Here is a 15,565-nt window from a genome sequence, read left to right as displayed (position 1 = left end):
CAACAGAGTTTTAATTTTTTCACAGTTGTTTACAAACAATACAGACGATGGATGCAAATAAATATCTGATAGGAATTAAAATAATATAAATGTCATTTGAATTAAATGAATAGAGAATTTAAATAGTTTATTTTGTTTAAAAATACTGAGAATCAGACAGAATAATGAGGAAGTGACAGCAGATGAAGATTCCTCCTCATCATCAGGTTAATGAGGAAGTTTCTTTAACATAAAGTTATGAAACACGAAGCTGACGCTGCGACAGAAGAACGGAAAAGTCAACAGAGGAGGGAGGCTGGAGGTGAGTTCAGCTGATTTTATGATTCAGTCCATGAAAATATTGGCAATTTATTTAATATTTTAAAATATTCCCTCTTTTTGATAACTTGTTTTGGTTTTTTTAAAACCAGGTCAAAATGAAATGTAAAAAAAAAAAAAAACATGAAATTTGTGTGATAATAACTGAACAAATACTTACAAGCAAAGCAATTATCTTCTTTCTGGATTACTAAGCTTGTTAAGTACTGCTGCGTATGTGAATATTGTATAAAAGTTTGATATTTGTTACCGTTCATCTCAGCAAGTGAAATATTCAAAGCAGTTGTTTCTTGTAATTTTGATGACTGTAGCTTGTAGATGCAAAAATGTAAATATCTGTGTTTCCATTCAGGTAAACGTCTGCAGGAAACATCAGCTGAGGCTGTTTGTGTCTTCAGTTTCCTCATCATGAGACGCTCACAGAGACACACAGAGGGTAAGATTATTAAGGAGGAGGTAAAACAGCAGGAAGGTGATGAAGAAGCTGCAGTCAGAGCTGAGAGGTCTTCATCAGATAAACAACCAGGATGAACACAAACTGCTTTCTGTAGACATTTAACATCTGAACTGGAAGGAAACAGACAGAAACTAATTTAAAAATACAAGATATCTATTTAGTTTATTAAACAGAAGGTCATGAGTTCAAAGACTTTGAAGAATGCAAATTCAAAAAAGCAAAAAATGTGGAAGCCACAAAGAGGAAGAGAACTATTTCTGAAGACATGAACTGAAAAGCTTCTGTTGTTCTTGTTAGCTGTTCAGTTTCTCAGTTTGTAGCATCAAGAATGCAACAGTTCCCTTCTGGTTACTGACATCACTCTAATTTAGCATAAATGTCGTCTGGAGGAACTTTACTTATTCAAATTGATGTGGTCACCAAACGTTGCATCAGCTTCAGTTCGTTATTCAAGTTAGATTAAAAAGTTTCCATGTCAGGAAACTCAGCAGGTTTCATGGAGTCGCTGTCGTGCAGCGTTCACTCCTCCTGGACGGAGAAACAGTCGCTTGGGTTTGGACTTTACAGCAATGCTTCACACACAGTTGTTTCTGCACTCAGTTTACCAGAGTTAGTATTTATAACATGTTGATCACAGCTGTTAATCAGAGGTCCACTGTGTCAGCTCTTGATAAGGTTTCCCATTGACGGCTCGTCCTCAGAAGAGGTGAGATCAGAATAATCCTAAAGATACCAATCAAACAACAAAGTGGGCATCAGAGGACTGCAGGAGAACATATCCATGGTTGAGCACAGGGTCCTGGTCATGACTGGTCTAAGTACAGAGAAACCACAGGAAGTCACTAAGACCAAAACTACCAGCTGCAGAGGAAGAAGTCGAGGCTGAACATAATGGGCGTTGGTGGAAAGTAAAGTCTGAATAAGAACTCTGTGTTATTAAAAATGTTCATCTCTCCTTTCATGGCTTCATTGATCTGATGCTGAAGGTTTTATCCCATGAAATAAAGAACTGACGTGGTTTACAAAAGCTTCATTATCCGTCATTGATGGCTACTGTAAGAATAACAACTAACTGATCCAGCAGTTCCTCCAGAGGTTTTATGGGAAACTGTTTCCATAGCAACATGTCAGTTTCCTGCAGCACGTGATGTTTCCTAGTGTTTCTGTTTCTGTGAGTCTGTCTCCTGGTTCTGATCCGGTTCTGATCCAGTTCTGATCCGGTTCTGATCCGGTTCTGATTCGGTTCTGATCCGGTTCTGATCCGGTTCTGCTCTAAATGCTCCTCAGGTGAAAACCCAAGCAGGACCTGCAAGCTGCCAGCAGGGGGAGCAGTTCTGCTGGTTCTGGTCGGTCTGCTGGCTGCTGCTCTCATCGTCATCTACAGACTCTGTGAGTTCATCCTGTCTTTCCACTGACTTCTTACAGGTCAAGGTCACTCTGACTGAATTGTATCTAGAACTTTTTCTCTTTTTTACATCAGTGTTTGTCATGTTGAAGAACAATGAAAGTCTTTGAAAATATAATTTCCATCTTTCCTTTAAACAGCTTTTGATAAAATACGGACCAATCAAACCATCCAAACCCTGAAAGAGGAAAATGAAGCTCTGAGGAAAAATATCTCAGGTGAGACAGTCAGAAGGTTCAGACTGATGTTTTCTTTCAATGTAGATTAATCACTTTCATTGGTCTCTATAATATTGTAACATTTCTTGTAACATTCAAGTAAACTTTGTTACTGGGATGCATCAGCTCCATTCTTCTCTTTATCCAACAATGTTTCTGCTGCATCACTGAAACATCACTACTGTCACTCTGTTTAAAGCTGCTGATACAAAGTTGCTGCAGCATGAATGTTCATTTATTAAATAATATTGACAAATTACATCCTACATGTTAGATTGTGGGAACAATATACACTCCAATATATTCAAGTTCATTGACAACAAGAGAACAAAGTGTGTGTCTTGATGGTGGGTCCAAATGCTGCAGGCGGAGATGGTTAGTACATTTTGTTGTTTTAATAAAGAAAGTACACAAACCACAAGCAACACAGGGAGTCAGAGCCGAACAAAAACAGGAACACAGGACACAAAACACCAGCAGAGTAAACCGAGGGGATTTAGCAGGAGCAACCAGCAAGGAGTGACTGAGAAAGAGTATTATATAATAATGAGTATTATACTGGAGGTTGATTACTGAATAAGGAACTGATGGCTGATTAGAAACAGGTTGCAGGATGAAGGGAGAGAGAAGGAGAGTGGAGGGAGAGCACACAACGAGGAACTAGGAAAATGAATCTACTAGAGTAACCTGTAACCTATAACGAGACACAATGAAGAAATAAATATAAACTGAAATCACTGAAGAGGTCTGACATGAAGAAAAATGGAAACAAAGACCTAAGGAACACATTAACATTGGAAATAGAATAAAATGATCGAGACACCAAACAACTCCAAACAATCCAGAGTTCTGACAATGTGGACGTGTGTTCATCAGTTCAGCTTTGAAAGAAGAAAATAACTGATTATGGTTTCATAGAAACTGTTTCTATTTCTGTGACAGAGCTAAAGGAACAGCCTCCTCCATCCTGTCCTCCACCTCCATCCTGTCCTCCACCTCCATCCTGTCCTCCACCTCCATCCTGTCCTCCACCTCCATCCTGTCCTCCACCTCCTGCAGTAAAAGGTAAGTCCATGATCTGATCTTTGTCTCATTTCTGTCCTCTAATGATGTTAAAGAGACGTTGATGGACTGACAGAAACAGGAAGTTAGATTGTAGCTGCAGGACAGAAGACGCCTCCTGCTGTCTCCAAATCACACAAACATCTACAGAGATTTATTCCTCCTGCTTCACTGAAGTCTTTGTTCTGATCTGTTTGAAGAGGAAACATGTTTGAAGTGTGAACCAGGCTGGGAGCCACATGGAGGAAACTGTTATTATTTCTCCACCACTAAATCCTCCTGGTCTGACAGCAGACGTTCCTGCATTGATCTGGGATCAGACCTGGTGAAGATCGACAGCAGAGAGGAGCAGGTATGAAACTCTGCTGCAGGTTCAGATTCTCTCTCATTTCATCTCATCATCATGATTCTTCATCTCTGAAATATTTTTATCAACTTTTCCTGTTCAGATGTTCCTGGTAGGAAGACTGAGAAACTTGATGAAGGACGATGAGGACAGGTTCTGGATCGGACTGACGGACTCGGTGGAAGAAGGAAAATGGTTCTGGGTGGACGGATCTCCTCAGGATGAAAGGTCTGAATAATGAGACATTGTTTGGTTAAATGGTGTTCTGTAACATTTACCTGATATTTTCTTCCTGCTGTTCTTCAAGTTTGACGTTCTGGATGGATGGAGAACCTGACAACAGAAGTAAAGATGGTGCAGCCTCAGCTGACTGTGGGAGGATGGGGATGAAAAACAAACATGATGATCTGAAGTCCTGGTACGATATATCCTGTAATTATCCTCACAAAAGTATCTGTGAGAAAACAGCTGGACTGAGATCATGTGTCTGAAGATCAGTTCAGTCTGTGAACCGATCTGAGTTCAGCTTCAAGAAGCTGCAGTGATGCTGGTTTTATGAAACTATTGTCATGAAAATATTACATTTCCAGACATGGTGAAATTATAAAACTTTCAACATTCAATCATATTCTTGCTTGATTTTCTCTCATATTAATATTTTGGTTTGAATGCAGAATGTCCTTTGAAAAGTATGAAACTATGTAACTTGTATTATGATCAGGAATGTCTTCTTAACTTGTTCCACGTTTTGTCCAATAAAATAAATATTATGCCAACATTTTGGTCAATATGACTGAAAAACAAAGATTGGCTTTGAAATAAAATAATCTGGATAACTTTTATAACCTCTGCTCATATTTACTGCAATGTTTATTACATTTTTTATACGTGGTAATAATTGAATAATTGTTTAAAAAATGTCTTCAATGTTTCTCAAACTTAGAAAAGTTACCAGGCTTTAGAGAAAGTTTCTACCTGTAAATAATTTTTTAAACATTTTGTAAAAATAATTGTAACTGAGTATTATCATTGATGTGAAAACTTCCTTTAAATCAGTGACTTTGGTTTCGTTCGGCCCGTAAGCACAAATGACAGTCAGGACCCGTCCCCCCACCCGTAGGCGGAGGGAGGCTACCCTCTCGTTCACCGGGGTAAACCTCAACGTACAGGCGCCGAGAAGGAGAGCAACAAGTATGCCCACTCCTGCCCGACGGCTCTCACCTTGGGCAACTCCAGAGTGGAAGTTAATTATTGGATCATGTTTGTTCATCAGTTCAGCTTTAGAAGAAGAAAATAACTGACTGTGATCAAAACTGATTTTATTTCTCTGAATAGAGCAGCAGAGATGTTCATCATGTCCAACATGTCCAAAATGTCTAATTTCTGTCCTCTAATGATGTTAAAGAGACGTTGATGGACTGACAGAAACAGGAAGTTAGATTGTAGCTGCAGGACAGAAGACGCCTCCTGCTGTCTCCAAATCACACAAACATCTACAGAGATTTATTCCTCCTGCTTCACTGAAGTCTTTGTTCTGGTCTGTGTGAAACTGAATCCATCCTCCCCCCCAGTGGGCGAAGTTGATGCTGTCTTTCTAAATGGACTCAATAACTTCTTTGGGAGGTTCGAGGCACTGAACAGTACTCCGGCAAAGAAAACTGTTCCCCTCCAGGAAGAGGAGGCACTGTGCCTGGACACAGCCGATGTGTTGAAGACTCTGAAAAGAGTCAACCCACGGAAGACCCCAGGCCCCGACAACATAGGTGTTCAGGGAATGCGCAGGTCAGCTGGCTGGTGTCCTAACAGACATTTTCAACACCTCACTGGACCAAGCCACAGTGCCAGCCTGTCTCAAAACTGCCTCCATCATTCCGGTGCCAAAGAAACCTCAAGTCACCTCTTTCAACGATTACCAGCCTGTGGCACTGACTCCCATCATGATGAAGTGCTTTGAAAGGCTGGTAAAAGAACACATCGTCTCCAGACTCCCCTCCACATTCGACCCGTTTCAGTTTGCCAACCGCTCAAACTGCTCCACTGAGGACGCCGTCTCCTCCGCCCTACACCTGAGCCTGGCTCACCTGGAGGAGAAGAACACTCATGTGCGGATGTTGTTCCTGGACTTCAGCTCAGCGTTCAACACAATCATCCCACAGCATCTGGCAGGAAAACTGGGACACCTGGGCTTCAGCACCCACTGCGAAACTGGCTGCTAGACTTCCTCACCGACAGACCTCAGTCAGTCCGGACCGGACAACACACCTCCGATGTCATCACCCTCAGCACAGGCTCCCCTCAGGGCTGCGTCCTGAGCCCTCTGCTGTTCACTCTGATGACACACGACTGCGCCCCCAGGTTCGCCACCAATCACAACGTGAAGTTCGCGGACGACACAACGGTGGTGGGCCTCATCAGAGATGACAACGACCTGGACTACAGAGAGGAGGTGGAGCAGCTGGTGGACTGGTGCAGAGACAACAGCCTGATCCTGAACGTTGACAAGACGAAGGAGATGATTGTCGACTTCAGGAAGAACCGGCCCAGCCATGGTCCACTGTTCATCAACAGCTCGGCTGTGGAGGTGGTCAGCAGCACCAAATTCCTGGGGGTGCACATCACAAATGACCTCACCTGCACTGTGAACACCACGACTCTGGTCAAGAGGAAACAGAAACGCTTGTATTTCCTGCGGAGGATGAGGAGAGCTCACCTGCCCCCGCCCATCCTCAAGATGTTCTACAGAAGCACCATAGAGAGCATTCTGACCAGCTGCCTCTCTGTGTGGTGTGGAGGCTGCAGCGCCTCCCACTGGAAGACCGTGAGGAGAGTGGAGCGGACAGCAGAGAGGATCATTGGGGCCCCCCTTCCCTCCATTCAGGACATTTCATCCCAGCGCTGCGTGTCCCGAGGCCGAAACATCGCCACTGACCCCTCACACCCCCACCATGGACTGTTCTCCCTGCTGCCCTCTGGAAAGAGGTTCTGCAGCATCCGGTGCAGGTCCACCAGGTTCTGGAACAGCTTCAGGTCCACCAGGTTCTGGAACAGCTTCAGGTCCACCAGGTTCTGGAACAGCTTTTTCCCACTTGCCATCAGACTGCTAAACTCTTAATTGGACTGCTCTCGGAAACTGGTCTCACTTCATGTACATAGTTAAATAACTTCTATTTTTCATTCCTGCACTTTTTTTTTTTTTTTGATTATAATTCCACTCAAACAGAGTAATAGTTTTACAAAGACAACAGCCAGATTGGAAAACTAACTTTAAAACATGTTTTTTAGAACAACTTTGAAAATGTTTTGACAGAATAAAATAGAAGCAATTTAAAACCTTAAACTCTCATTTTGTTTTTATAAAATCTTCCAGTTACCAAACCAACTCATGTCGAAATATTCAAAACAAACATAAAGACCAGCAGGGGGCAGCACACACTTCTGTGTTCTATCATCCTTTAACATTTAGGGAAATAAAACTGTGCAGCTCATTCAATTGGAGAGATGTTTCACTTCAGACATTTTTAACAGAACAGTTCATGTATTTTATCTGAAATAAATGAGAATAAAAATAAAACCATAAAGAAGCAGACAGCAGATGAAGCCGCCTCTCTCTCCGTTTCATCTTTAAGCTCAACAGGAAGTTTCTTCAACATAAAACATAACATTCAGAAGGCTCAATTCAACTTTGGATTTAAAAAATGATCCTACAACTCCAAATACTACAAACTGGAAGTTTATTCATTGATGAGGAGTTTTGACATAGTGCTTTACCAACTTCAGGAAGCCTTTTCCAGAGAGAAAATGGATTTTTATCTAAAGTTACAAAGTGTGAAGAGAGTCTGGGCCAAACAGGAAGCAGGACGTCTGACCATGAAGCTTTAAAGTTGGTTTTTATGACCTGGATCTGAAGAGGCTCCACTGCGACGATGTCGTCTGCAAACATGCAGGAGGTTTTTTACACGAGGCTAAATGAACTGCAGCCACAGCAGAGAGTCGTTCTTTAGTTTAGCACCATGAATGAAACAGGGAAAATAGTCCTGCTTTCACCTTTTATTAAAAATACAGCAGTCACTATTTTCATATAGTTTGTATATGTTTATGTTGTATTCATGCTAATAACCTAAAATAAAATGCATTAATAAATGAGGAACATTAATTAAGAGGCAACAGAGTTTTAATTATTTCACAGTTGTTTACAAACAATACAGACGATGGATGCAAATAAATATCTGACTAGGAATTAAAATAATATAAATGTCATTTGAATTAAATGAATAGAGAATTTAAATAGTTTATTTTGTTTAAAAATACTGAGAATCAGACAGAATAATGAGGAAGTGACAGCAGATGAAGATTCCTCCTCATCATCAGGTTAATGAGGAAGTTTCTTTAACATAAAGTTATGAAACACGAAGCTGACGCTGCGACAGAAGAAGAACAGAGGAGGGAGGCTGGAGGTGAGTTCAGCTGATTTTATGATTCAGTCCATGAAAATATTGGCAATTTATTTAATATTTTAAAATATTCCCTCTTTTTGATAACTTGTTTTGGGTTTTTTAAAACCAGGTCAAAATGAAATGTAAAAAAATAAACATGAAATTTGTGTGATAATAACTGAACAAATACTTACAAGCAAAGCAATTATCTTCTTTCTGGATTACTAAGCTTGTTAAGTACTGCTGCGTATGTGAATATTGTATAAAAGTTTGATATTTGTTACCGTTCATCTCAGCAAGTGAAATATTCAAAGCAGTTGTTTCTTGTAATTTTGATGACTGTAGCTTGTAGATGCAAAAATGTAAATATCTGTGTTTCCATTCAGGTAAACGTCTGCAGGAAACATCAGCTGAGGCTGTTTGTGTCTTCAGTTTCCTCATCATGAGACGCTCACAGAGACACACAGAGGGTAAGATTATTAAGGAGGAGGTAAAACAGCAGGAAGGTGATGAAGAAGAAGCTGCAGTCAGAGCTGAGAGGTCTTCATCAGATAAACAACCAGGATGAACACAAACTGCTTTCTGTAGACATTTAACATCTGAACTGGAAGGAAACAGACAGAAACTAATTTAAAAATACAAGATATCTATTTAGTTTATTAAACAGACAGTCATGAGTTCAAAAACTTTGAAGAATGCAAATTCAAAAAAGCAAAAAATGTGGAAGCCACAAAGAGGAAGAGAACTATTTCTGAAGACATGAACTGAAAAGCTTCTGTTGTTCTTGTTAGCTGTTCAGTTTCTCAGTTTGTAGCATCAAGAATGCAACAGTTCCCTTCTGGTTACTTACATCCAGTGTTGGCATAGTTACTTTGAAAATGTAACTTTAATCGGACTACTGATTACTCCTTGAAAAAGTAACTTAGTTATATTATTGACTACTTGATTTGGAAAGTAACTAAGTTACACTAAAAGTAACTTTTTAGTTACTTTCAGCAGCTGCTAACAACAACGCTCCACCTACTGTGAAAATCACATTGAGCTTTGTCAATACTTAATTGTAATTTATTTTATAATGGTAACATCAACAATGTGTCTCCACTGATAAGGTTGAACTGAAGAGGAGATTGTACAAAAAACAGTACAAAAAAATAAAAAACGTGAATAATTTGTGTGGTCCACTGTTGTCTGGAAAACTCGGATTTTAAAGCCTCCCCCCTCCCCCCAGCCTCCAGGTTCTGTGTTACGGCCCTGCGTTTGGTGTCACAGCGCACAGAGCTCCTCCTGCAGCTCCACAGCTCAGATGGCTGCACAGATTTGTGACACGTATCTTAATATTAATAATTATAGTGGCGTTAAATTGCCATTATAATTATTGCCAACTACGGACACGTTCATTCGTGGCTGTTTTCACGTTTATTGCGCTGTTCATATTGGTCTCGATGTTTGTAGTTTTCTGGAGCGCAACGCGAAGCTCGACGTCATTCAGAGGTAATACATTAACTTGACATTAACAAAGACACAGCGGGACGAATCATCCTGGAAATGATGAACAGGGAGAGACTGAATAAAACTACCTTAATGACGAACAAATTCTGGGATTTATTCTGAGTCTTTGCTTATTTCCAAGCCCAAATGAGCAACTTCACGTTCAAAAACGAGCCCAAAAAGGCGCAACCCGCCACTCATTAAATTTGCAAGTGGCTTTAAAAAAATGAAGCCAAAAGCCGTTTATAATAATCGGACTTGGAGACAGAAACTCAAAATAGTTCCAGTTTTTCCACCAACAAAATGCGCATCTCCCTCCATTGTTTACATTTCTGTCGCATAGAGACGTTGGTCACTCGACAAGACGAGTAGAGGAAATACGATTAAATAACAAAAGAAGATAGTGACGTAGTAACGCACAGTGATTTTGATAAGTAACTGTAGTCTGACTACTCGATTTGAAATAGCAACGCATTAGATTACTCGTTACTGAAAAAAGTGGTCCGACGTCAGTAACGCATTACAAATTAACGCGTTACTGACGTCACTGCTTACATCACTCTAATTTAGCATAAATGTCGACTGGAGGAACTTTACTTATTCAAATTGATGTGGTCACCAAACGTTGCATCAGCTTCAGTTCGTTATTCAAGTTAGATTAAAAAGTTTCCATGTCAGGAAACTCAGCAGGTTTCATGGAGTCGCTGTCGTGCAGCGTTCACTCCTCCTGGACGGAGAAACAGTCGCTTGGGTTTGGACTTTACAGCAATGCTTCACACACAGTTGTTTCTGCACTCAGTTTACCAGAGTTAGTATTTATAACATGTTGATCACAGCTGTTAATCAGAGGTCCACTGTGTCAGCTCTTGATAAGGTTTCCCATTGACGGCTCGTCCTCAGAAGAGGTGAGATCAGAATAATCCTAAAGAAACCAATCAAACAACAAAGTGGGCATCAGAGGACTGGAGGAGAACATATCCATGGTTGAGCACAGGTTCCTGGTCATGACTGGTCTAAGTACAGAGAAACCAGGAAGTCACTAAGACCAAAACTACCAGCTGCAGAGGAAGAAGTCGAGGCTGAACATAATGGGCGTTGGTGGAAAGTAAAGTCTGAATAAGAACTCTGTGTTATTAAAAATTTTCATCTCTCCTTTCATGGCTTCATTGATCTGATGCTGAAGGTTTTATCCCATGAAATAAAGAACTGACGTGGTTTACAAAAGCTTCATTATCCGTCATTGATGGAAACTGTAAGAATAACAACTAACTGATCCAGCAGTTCCTCCAGAGGTTTTATGGGAAACTGTTTCCATAGCAACATGTCAGTTTCCTGCAGCACGTGATGTTTCCTAGTGTTTCTGATTCTGTGAGGCTGCCTCCTGGTTCTGATCCGGTTCTGATTCGGTTCTGATCCGGTTCTGATCTGGTTCTGATCCGGTTCTGATCTGGTTCTGATCCGGTTCTGATACGGTTCTGCTCTAATTGCTTCTCAGGTGAAAACCCAAGCAGGACCTGTAAGCTGCCAGCAGGGGGAGCAGTTCTGCTGGTTCTGGTCGGTCTGCTGGCTGCTGCTCTCATCGTCATCTACAGACTCTGTGAGTTCATCCTGTCTTTCCACTGACTTCTTACAGGTCAAGGTCACTCTGACTGAATTGTATCTAGAACTTTTTCTCTTTTTTACATCAGTGTTTGTCATGTTGAAGAACAATGAAAGTCTTTGAAAATCTAATTTCCATCTTTCCTTTAAACAGCTTTTGATAAAATACGAACCAATCAAACCATCCAAACCCTGAAAGAGGAAAATGAAGCTCTGAGGAAAAATATCTCAGGTGAGACAGTCAGAAGGTTCAGACTGATGTTTTCGTTCAATGTAGATTAATCACTTTCATTGGTCTCTATAATATTTTAACATTTCTTGTAACATTCAAGTAAACTTTGTTACTGGGATGCATCAGCTCCATTCTTCTCTTTATCCAACAATGTTTCTGCTGCATCACTGAAACATCACTACTGTCACTCTGTTTAAAGCTGCTGATACAAAGTTGCTGCAGCATGAATGTTCATTTATTAAATATTATTGACAAATTACATCCTACATGTTAGATTGTGGGAACAATATACACTCCAATATATTCAAGTTCATTGACAACAAGAGAACAAAGTGTGTGTCTTGATGGTGGGTCCAAATGCTGCACGCAGAGATAGTTAGTACATTTTGTTGTTTAATGAAGAATGTACACAAACCACAAGCAACACAGGGAGCCAGAGCCGAACAAAAACAGGAACACAGGACACAAAACACCAGCAGAGTAAACCGAGGGGATTTAGGAGGAGCAACCAGCAAGGAGTGACTGAGAAAGAGTATTATATAATAATGAGTATTATACTGGAGGTTGATTACTGAATAAGGAACTGATGGCTGATTAGAAACAGGTTGCAGGATGAAGGGAGAGAGAAGGAGAGTGGAGGGAGAGCACACAACGAGGAACTAGGAAAATGAATCTACTAGAGTAACCTGTAACCTGTAACGAGACACAATGAAGAAATAAACATAAACTGAAATCACTGAAGAGGTCTGACATAAAGAAAAATGGAAACAAAGACCTAAGGAACACATTAACATTGGAAATAGAATAAAATGATCGAGACACCAAACAACTCCAAACAATCCAGAGTTCTGACAGTGTGGACGTTTGTTCATCAGTTCAACTTTGAAAGAAGAAAATAACTGATTATGGTTTCATAGAAACTGTTTCTATTTCTGTGACAGAGCTAAAGGAACAGCCTCCTCCATCCTGTCCTCCACCTCCTGCAGTAAAAGGTAAGTCCATGATCTGATCTTTGTCTCATTTCTGTCCTCTAATGATGTTAAAGAGACGTTGATGGACTGACAGAAACAGGAAGTTAGATTGTAGCTGCAGGACAGAAGACGCCTCCTGCTGTCTCCAAATCACACAAACATCTACAGAGATTTATTCCTCCTGCTTCACTGAAGTCTTTGTCTTTAAAGATCTGACATGTCTGAAGTGTGAACCAGGCTGGGAGCCACATGGAGGAAACTGTTATTATTTCTCCACCACTAAATCCTCCTGGAATGACAGCAGAAGTTCCTGCATTGATCGTGGATCAGACCTGGTGAAGATCGACAGCAGAGAGGAGCAGGTATGAAACTCTGCTGCAGGTTCAGATTCTCTCTCATTTCATCTCAGCACAGAAGAGTTTCAAAAAGAAATTTTCATCAACTTTTCCTGTTCAGACGTTCTTGGAGAGCAGACTGAGAGGCTTGATGAAGGACGATGAGGACAAGTTCTGGATCGGACTGACGGACTCGGTGGAAGAAGGAAAATGGTTCTGGGTGGACGGATCTGCTCTGGATGAAAGGTTTGAAACAAATGAAAACATTTTGGTTTATTTTGAGAATCCAAGTCACAGTTTTTATTTCTCCTGTTTCTATTCTTTGTCTCTTAGTTTGAGCTTTTGGAGTCACAATGACCCTGATGACTGGAAAGGTAAAAATCCAGCTGGAGAAGATTGTGTGAGGATGGGAGAGAGAGGAGGAACTCATGATCTGAAATGTTGGTTTGATTATTCCTGCAATATTAAAAATAGATGTATCTGTGAGAAACCAGCAGCTCCACGTTATCCCTGTGTCTGAAGTTCAGCTCAGTCTATAAAACAATCTGAGAACAGAACCAAGAACCTGCAGAGATTCTGGTTCTATAAACATCTAAACTTTTCTTCCAGCTTCATTGAAAGATGAAATTAATCTTTTTAATCATTATTTCTATCAGCTTTAGTTGTTTTCTGCTCTGCAGCAACAAACCACCAAGAGAAAAACTCAGAAACTGAGTTACAAACAGGAACCTGGAAGAACCTGCAGCAGAACTTTTCCATCAGTTTAACAGAGGATTTATTTCTGCTTCTGGTTCTAACGGTTCTGGATCCCACATGTGACTCGGGTCAGAACATTTCTGAGGCTCTGCAGCTTCTGATGATCCATCATAGAGAGCAGAACATGTGGAAAACCAGAACCTCTCTACTGGTTTGACTGGTTCAGATCCTCCTTACCAGCAGCTAAAACTGAATCAGTTCATGTTCACAGTTCACCTCCTGGACATCTGGAACTAAAACTCCCAACATAAAGTAGTTCCTGTTGTTTCATCAGTTTATGTTGCGTATGAAGCTTTGCATGACGTCGTATGGATGATGGTTTCTGCATCATGACTCATCATGTTTCCATGTAGAAAAATAAAGATCAGATCCTCCATCAGAGCTCCAGCTTTCAGGTTATCAGCTCAAAGCAGCAGCTGTTCATGTAGCCGTCAGGATCATGAATAAACTTTTCAAACTGCATGAAATGAGTCTGTCTGGTTTATATGAGTGGATATTTAGAATGAAGAAACTATGAAGGATGAACAGGAAGGAGCTGCAGGGAGGAACTGAGATGTTTGTCAGTTTCTGATTGAAGGCGTCCGATGACCTCATCGGTTTTCTGCTTCACTTCAGATTGTCAGTTTGCAAAGTGAGATCCTATTCAGATCAGGAAACATCTGCTGCACTGATGGAGCTGCCAGCAGGTTTTTCATGGTTCTACATCTCATTGCCAGTTGACATGGTGAAATGTTATCCAGCTCCCCTGGTTTAATAAATGTATTTCAATTAAATGGTAAGTAACTTATCTACTGTATTTGCATTAAAAAGACTCAAAGAGAAGTCATCAGGGTTCATCACTGCAAATGTAATAACTATATCTATGACATACATTTGAATTTGTCCAAAAAAATCATCTAATTTCATTGTTATATTTTAAAGAAGCAGTTTTATGTATTTTCCAGGCACAAGGTGCCATTTCATAACACAATCAAGTTCACAATCAAACGTTGTACATTTCAAATATAATTTTTTTTTTCTTCCTAATTAAACAATTTGAAATTGGGTCTCTGTCTCTTTAAAAACTCCTGCTCCTTCTGAAGCTCCGCCTTCAGGAAGTCGTCCCAACACGGCTCCTCTAAAAACCTCTAACAACGTTTCTACCAGCGCCGCTCTGAGCAGCAGCTCCTATAATGAGCTCAGCAGAGGTTTGCTACTTGCTGCTGGCTAGTCTGAAGGAGCTGAGTGGAGGTGTGGGGAGGGCTGCTCTGTGAGGTGGAAGCTTCCAGTTTCCAGTTTTAAAATACTGTTGTACAGTTAATAAGAACAGTTAATAATATACCATAAAAGAAAAGGGACCAAAGAGAAAAACACAAATGACTAATAAAATGAAAACATATAAAATAATAATTTAAATGATCTTGGATAATAACTTTTCCAACAAGAACCAAATGAGGAGAAGCAGCATTCAGCTTCTATGCACCACAAATCTTTAACAAACTCCCAGAAAACTGTAAAACAGCTGAAACACTGACTTCCTTTAAATCTCGACTAAAAACCCACCTGTTCGGAGTTGAATTTAAAATATGATCAATTACAAATTTAATGATGGAACTTGACTTGATGTCATGTTTTGTTGATTCTATGTTGCATGACTTTGTTTTCTGTGTTCATGATGTGAAGCACTTTGAAATGTCTTGCTGCTGAAATGTGCTTTACAAATAAAATTTGATCTGATTGTGATTTTTTAAACATGTAAGTCACAATTAAGAGTGACTACATTTTTAAGGGGATGAACTGTTTTCATCCAACTGTAATGGAGAAAATAAACGACTTCTGTTTTTACTTCTGCTTCTGCTTTATTTTTGGGATGTCCTGTTTCGTGTGTCACTTGAGACATCAAGTGTTGATAAAGATCTCAGACTTAAAACCCAAATATTTAATCCTGAAGACGATTAAAACATTC

At 40.2% G+C, this 15,565-nt stretch overlaps 1 protein-coding gene and 1 pseudogene across 1 annotated transcript; both read left to right on the top strand.

Annotated features, from left to right (window-relative positions):
• Nucleotides 1–83: 83 nt before the first annotated feature.
• LOC122843490 lies at nucleotides 84–4,326 on the top strand (annotated as a pseudogene).
• A 3,879-nt stretch (nucleotides 4,327–8,205) lies between these two features.
• Nucleotides 8,206–14,082, top strand: LOC122844028 (CD209 antigen-like protein E). Its single transcript, XM_044139231.1, has 8 exons — nucleotides 8,206–8,260; nucleotides 8,626–8,709; nucleotides 11,223–11,324; nucleotides 11,481–11,558; nucleotides 12,500–12,550; nucleotides 12,740–12,891; nucleotides 12,986–13,110; nucleotides 13,198–14,082. Exons 1-8 carry the CDS (start codon nucleotides 8,206–8,208, stop codon nucleotides 13,382–13,384), a joined length of 834 nt encoding a protein of 277 aa, XP_043995166.1. The 3' UTR covers nucleotides 13,385–14,082.
• Nucleotides 14,083–15,565: the final 1,483 nt, after the last annotated feature.

This window comes from Gambusia affinis, linkage group LG14 (genome assembly GCF_019740435.1).
Source record: "Gambusia affinis linkage group LG14, SWU_Gaff_1.0, whole genome shotgun sequence".
In the NCBI taxonomy this organism is placed as follows: Eukaryota; Metazoa; Chordata; class Actinopteri; order Cyprinodontiformes; family Poeciliidae; genus Gambusia; species Gambusia affinis.
Note: the sequence above shows the minus strand (reverse complement) of the source record. Positions and strands in the feature narration are given on the sequence as shown.

What these genes read in the sequence shown, in the direction of transcription:
- LOC122844028 (XM_044139231.1), top strand. Translation starts at nt 8,206, where the DNA reads ATGAAACACGAAGCTGACGCTGCGACAGAAGAAGAACAGAGGAGGGAG. An exon ending in CATCGTCATCTACAGACTCT is followed by an intron (nt 11,325 to 11,480) that starts GTGAGTTCATCC and finishes TCCTTTAAACAG; the next exon opens with CTTTTGATAAAATACGAACC. An exon ending in TCTGAGGAAAAATATCTCAG is followed by an intron (nt 11,559 to 12,499) that starts GTGAGACAGTCA and finishes TTTCTGTGACAG; the next exon opens with AGCTAAAGGAACAGCCTCCT.